Source organism: Hydra vulgaris, chromosome 04 (genome assembly GCF_038396675.1).
Source record: "Hydra vulgaris chromosome 04, alternate assembly HydraT2T_AEP".
Taxonomy (NCBI): Eukaryota; Metazoa; Cnidaria; class Hydrozoa; order Anthoathecata; family Hydridae; genus Hydra; species Hydra vulgaris.
In genome coordinates this window covers 19,200,282-19,205,000 of record NC_088923.1, presented here as the reverse complement: position 1 = coordinate 19,205,000, position 4,719 = coordinate 19,200,282, and the positions used below count along the sequence as shown (strand labels likewise).

Sequence of the window (4,719 nt, the reverse complement as noted above, 5' to 3'; positions counted from 1 at the left end):
ATATATATATATATATATATATATATATATATATATAATATATATATATTTGCTTGAATTTTTCATTATCTTAAAGATTACTAAATTTGATGATTGACAACAATATTTGGGAACTAATTGTATTATAAAAATTATATAGATATATTTTGGTATATAAGAACTAAAATTAATCTTTATAGTTAGGTTTATATTGATTTCTTAATTTTGTATAGTCACCCTTTTTGTTATAATTTATGACCAGGGTGGCCTCAGCTCCTCTAAATCCTCAAAAGTTTTTCAAAAATCTACTCTAAAATCCTCTAAAAAGTGAAGGTCTCCTCTTTAACTCTTCCTTTTAGTTTTTTTTAAAAATCCTCTAAAATTCTCTACATTTATTCAAAATTTTGTAGTTTTGCAAATAAAATTCTTTAAATTAGATAGAAAATCTTCTCTAATATTTTCTTTTTCTTTCGAAAATTTCATATGGACACCCTCCAGACCACCCTGCATATTGCAAAACTGATTATTAATCAGTAATACATAGTTTTTGGTTTAAAAATTTTAAGTAAACCGATTAAATAATAAGGAATTAACTCATTTGGCTTCACAGGTAATTGATTTTAAGTATGTATTTTTTAATAAATCATAATCATTTTTAACAACACATAAACAATGATATGTAATCATTTCCAATCAAGCTCAAATTAACATCATTCTGATAATTAATCAGAGGGCGATATATCCACTCATCTCCACTCTTTGTATTTTTGGTTATTTATATATATTTAAAGTTTTACGCAATAATTAACTTTTTTTCTATTTAACTGCTTCCTAAGGTACTTTTTACTTAAAATAGTTATAGAACATGTTGCATAGGAATTGCCGGATCTTGATTAAACCTTATCTACGCATTTACTGTTACTTTTAAGAAGTTTGCCTATTTTACGATTGTCAAAAATGACATCCTGTTCAAAACAGCCTGTCCACTGGTAGTAATAGATAAAACTTTAATTGCTAACATTTTTGACTTTAAAAACAAACTTTTTATTTATATAAATCAGTTGAACTAGATCTCAACCCTTTTTGGTAAAGCACTTTGTACTTTTGCTATTAAAACGCATAACATTACTTTTTACCAAGATAAATGGATGAAAAAATAAAAATTATTATTTTTTTGCTATTTTTCACTTATTTTAAGTTTAATTTTTGGTGTTATTATGTCGTGATCATGTGCAAGATGATAGTCTAATATACTCTTTAATGATTTACTTGTACTTCCTAGATCTGTTATGGTTACAGAGCATATGGTTGCATAACCATTTGATGTTTATCCCTCAATTGAGTAATATTCATAATTAGTTTTTGTTGTTTTTTCAATCAACTGTGTATCATTTTCAATTGCCTTACTGAACAAAAAAATTGAAATTATTTTGCTATTGATTTCAGTTAAATAGTTTAGTTCGTCTATAGTCTTTCTTTTGACCTTTACTTTAAATTGGTTATTATACATTTGAAGTATGTACTATTAATATAGCGCTTATTAATATAACAATTCGTCGCGTTGGTTTTAACTGATTTTTTTTACATTAGGAGAATAGCAAATAAATCACTTTTTTTTTTCTTTTTTTTTTTGTCTAAATAAAAATATTTATATGATTGCTTTTTGTTTATTTATGTATTTTTATACATCAATTCAAAAAAGAGTACATAAGGAAATAAAATATAATAATATAAATAATTTTAATCAAACATTCAAAAAAAGTTAAATGATTTTTTCTAAATTCTAATATAAAAACTTTCAGTTAGAACCTTGTCAAACCAACGCAACGAATTCTTTCCGCATGCTGGATTATTTCAAAAACATTTTATCGAAAATATGTTTTCACTTTGACATCTTGATATAAACTAAAAAAAAATTTTAAAAGTAATCTTTTTATTTAAATACTTTCGAAATATATCTATACTATGCGTAGTAAGATCGGCGCATTTATAAATTTTAGTCTCTATTTTTTGTGTGTGTCCATCATTTTGTATGATGGTTATTTTTTTTTTTTTTTTTTTTTTGTTAGGCACCTTATCAACAATTTGTTGCTCCCCAGATAGCATCGGTTTCAAATAAAGTGTTTCCAGGACAACTTAAATCGGTAAGATTTATGTTTGAACAACAACACTCCCGAGAGTTGTTATTTTTAGTTTATTGTCACTTCATTATCTACAACCTAGTAAACACAAAATGTGTTTTACACGTCTAGAAGCCGCGTTATATCTTTTATGTTTAAAACACGTATTGTGTTTACTAGAATACTACGAATACGCCATTTTAACTTAATTTGCGTTGTTAGGATAATTTTCCTCAATCGGAAGTAGAACGTCAACAGCAAGCTCTCTATACTCAACAGCAGCGGCAACAACAGCAGTTAATTCAACAACAATACCAAGAACGAACTTTATCAAACATATCACAGCAATATCAAGCGCTTCCTCGTGTCTATGATACCTCCCAAACATCTTATGTACAAACACCTACGGTTTATTACGATTCCATAAACTATCAACAACCTTCAAATGGGTATGCCACTTATGATGGCAGTTATCCAGTAACTAGTTACAATCAAACTCCAGTTTATCATTAAAGACTAGTGTTAATAAATCTCGTTATTTTCTTTAATATTTATAATAATTCATCTCTTCAATTAGTTTTGATAATGTTTCAAACAAGCTGAAACTTATTAAAATATTTTGTGTGTTTATTTCGTTATGTATATAATTTCAATTAATGTTATAATTAATATAATATGGTATAATTCTAATAGAAACTTCTGGGAATTTATCCATATGTTAATAGAGTCTTGTATAAACATTAGAATATGTAAACTCTTTGTTATCGATTTCATTCTAATGATAAAGAATTCATGTCTGGAGATTTTTTATTGTTAATTTTGTTTTATAAGTGTTCTAAAAATAAAAAAGTATAAAACTTATTGATATTTAAAAAAAGAATATTCATTTGTAAAAAATATCAATATATATGGATGTGTATATTGAACATGCGTACTCTAGTTTATCAAATAGTTTTGTTTCAAATAGGAACTTTAGATTATAGTGCTATTTAATTGGTCTTTTGTAACTAACTTAGATTTTTGTCAGAAGGCCCTAGGTTTATGTCAGAAGTAAATTTATCGATAGTTACATTTGAAATTACTGTAATACAACAAAAACTGCAATCTAAGAATACTTTAATATAATCCCTGTATTTATGTGGGCTGGACATCGAGGACCATGAGCCTTCCTCCTTTTACCATGCCATCACCAGCCCCCGCCTTATACTGAAACGCCAAACTTATTTTCCCTACCAGGAAAAATAAGTTTGGCGTTAAAACAATAGAAAAATTTTTTTTCTTTTTTTATTTCCTTTAATGATATATTTTTTAATATATGTGTGTTAGGTTTAAATTATATTATTCTTCAACTTTCTTGATTGTACCTTCAATAAACTTCCTGATACATGTGTGTGTTATGTTTAAATTATATTATTCTTCAACTTCCTTGATTGTACCTTCAATAAACTTTCCGATATATGTGTGTGTGTTAGGTTTAAATTATATTTTTCAACTTCCTTGATTGTACCTTCAATAAACTTTCTTATATATGTGTGTGTTATGTTTAAATTATATTATACTTCAACTTCCTTGATTATATATATGTGTGTTATGTTTACATTATATTATACTTCAACTTCATTGATTATACCTTCAATAAAATGAAAACAGCGGTAAAAATATCTTTAATAGAAGTCAAGCCATTTAATTGAGACTTTTTTAGACATTTTTTTCTGCATTAATTATTTAATGATAACTATGAATCTCTCTAAACCGTTTTTTTTCTTATCAACTTTATATAGCTTAAGATAAAATGCACAAGATACAATTCATTTTATCGTAGAATCGTTTCTGTGCACATGTTATAAAAATAAACTTGTCAGTAATTATTTTGATAATATAATTTTTAACTAAAAGGAGATTGTATTGCATCAAACACATTGGGTTGCATATGGGATTTAGTCTGGTACAAAACGTTCAGGTTACGCACCTGTATATTTTTAGGATACTATGATATATCTTGCTTGTATTTTTATGGTGTTATTTATAGATTAATGTTTTTTATATGAAGATAAAGAATTTTATAGATTTACATTAGAGATGTTATAAAAATATTATAGATTTCTATGATAGATATTATAGAATTATGTTTTTTATATGTTATTTATAGATTTATTTGTAAATTATGATGTTATTTATAGATTTGTTTCTTCAACTTGTGTCTCCGCGCAGCAGCCTTGTTTGTCAAGGTTCGTGTTTCGGAGATATAGAGTTGAGAGAGGGTTATATCCACAATTAAGTAGCCTCCTCGTCTGTAGTGGTCTTCGCGGCCTTAAGGAGGTGAATTAACAAAAAAAAAAAAAAAAAGGGAAGCGTTTAAAATTATTTGTTATTAAAGTTTGACAGGAATGTCTCAGTTACTCAAGACTAATAGTAAAGTTACTGTTGTCTATAAAAATACATGGTTACTGCATTTATTGAGAAAATATGGGAAAATGAAGAATATAGATGTTAACAAATTCATATGGTCAGCAAACTCTCGAAGTCCCAACTGATGGTTGTGGCCATTTATTCGGGAGGTTGAATAAGCGCGAATCGAAAGCGCAAAGCGAAAATGCCAATGTTTGCAAATTTATTCGGC

General features: G+C 26.8%; 1 protein-coding gene across 1 annotated transcript in view; it reads left to right on the top strand.

The window, feature by feature from the left end:
• The window catches only part of LOC101236057 (signal transducing adapter molecule 2), a 45,846-nt gene extending 42,951 nt beyond the window's left edge, over positions 1 to 2,895 (top strand). The window contains exons 15-16 of the mRNA XM_065795699.1: positions 2,049 to 2,123; positions 2,322 to 2,895. Coding sequence (XP_065651771.1) covers positions 2,049 to 2,123; positions 2,322 to 2,612 — 366 coding nt within the window. The 3' untranslated portion in view covers positions 2,613 to 2,895. The remainder of the gene's footprint in view (positions 1 to 2,048; positions 2,124 to 2,321) is intronic.
• Positions 2,896 to 4,719: the final 1,824 nt, after the last annotated feature.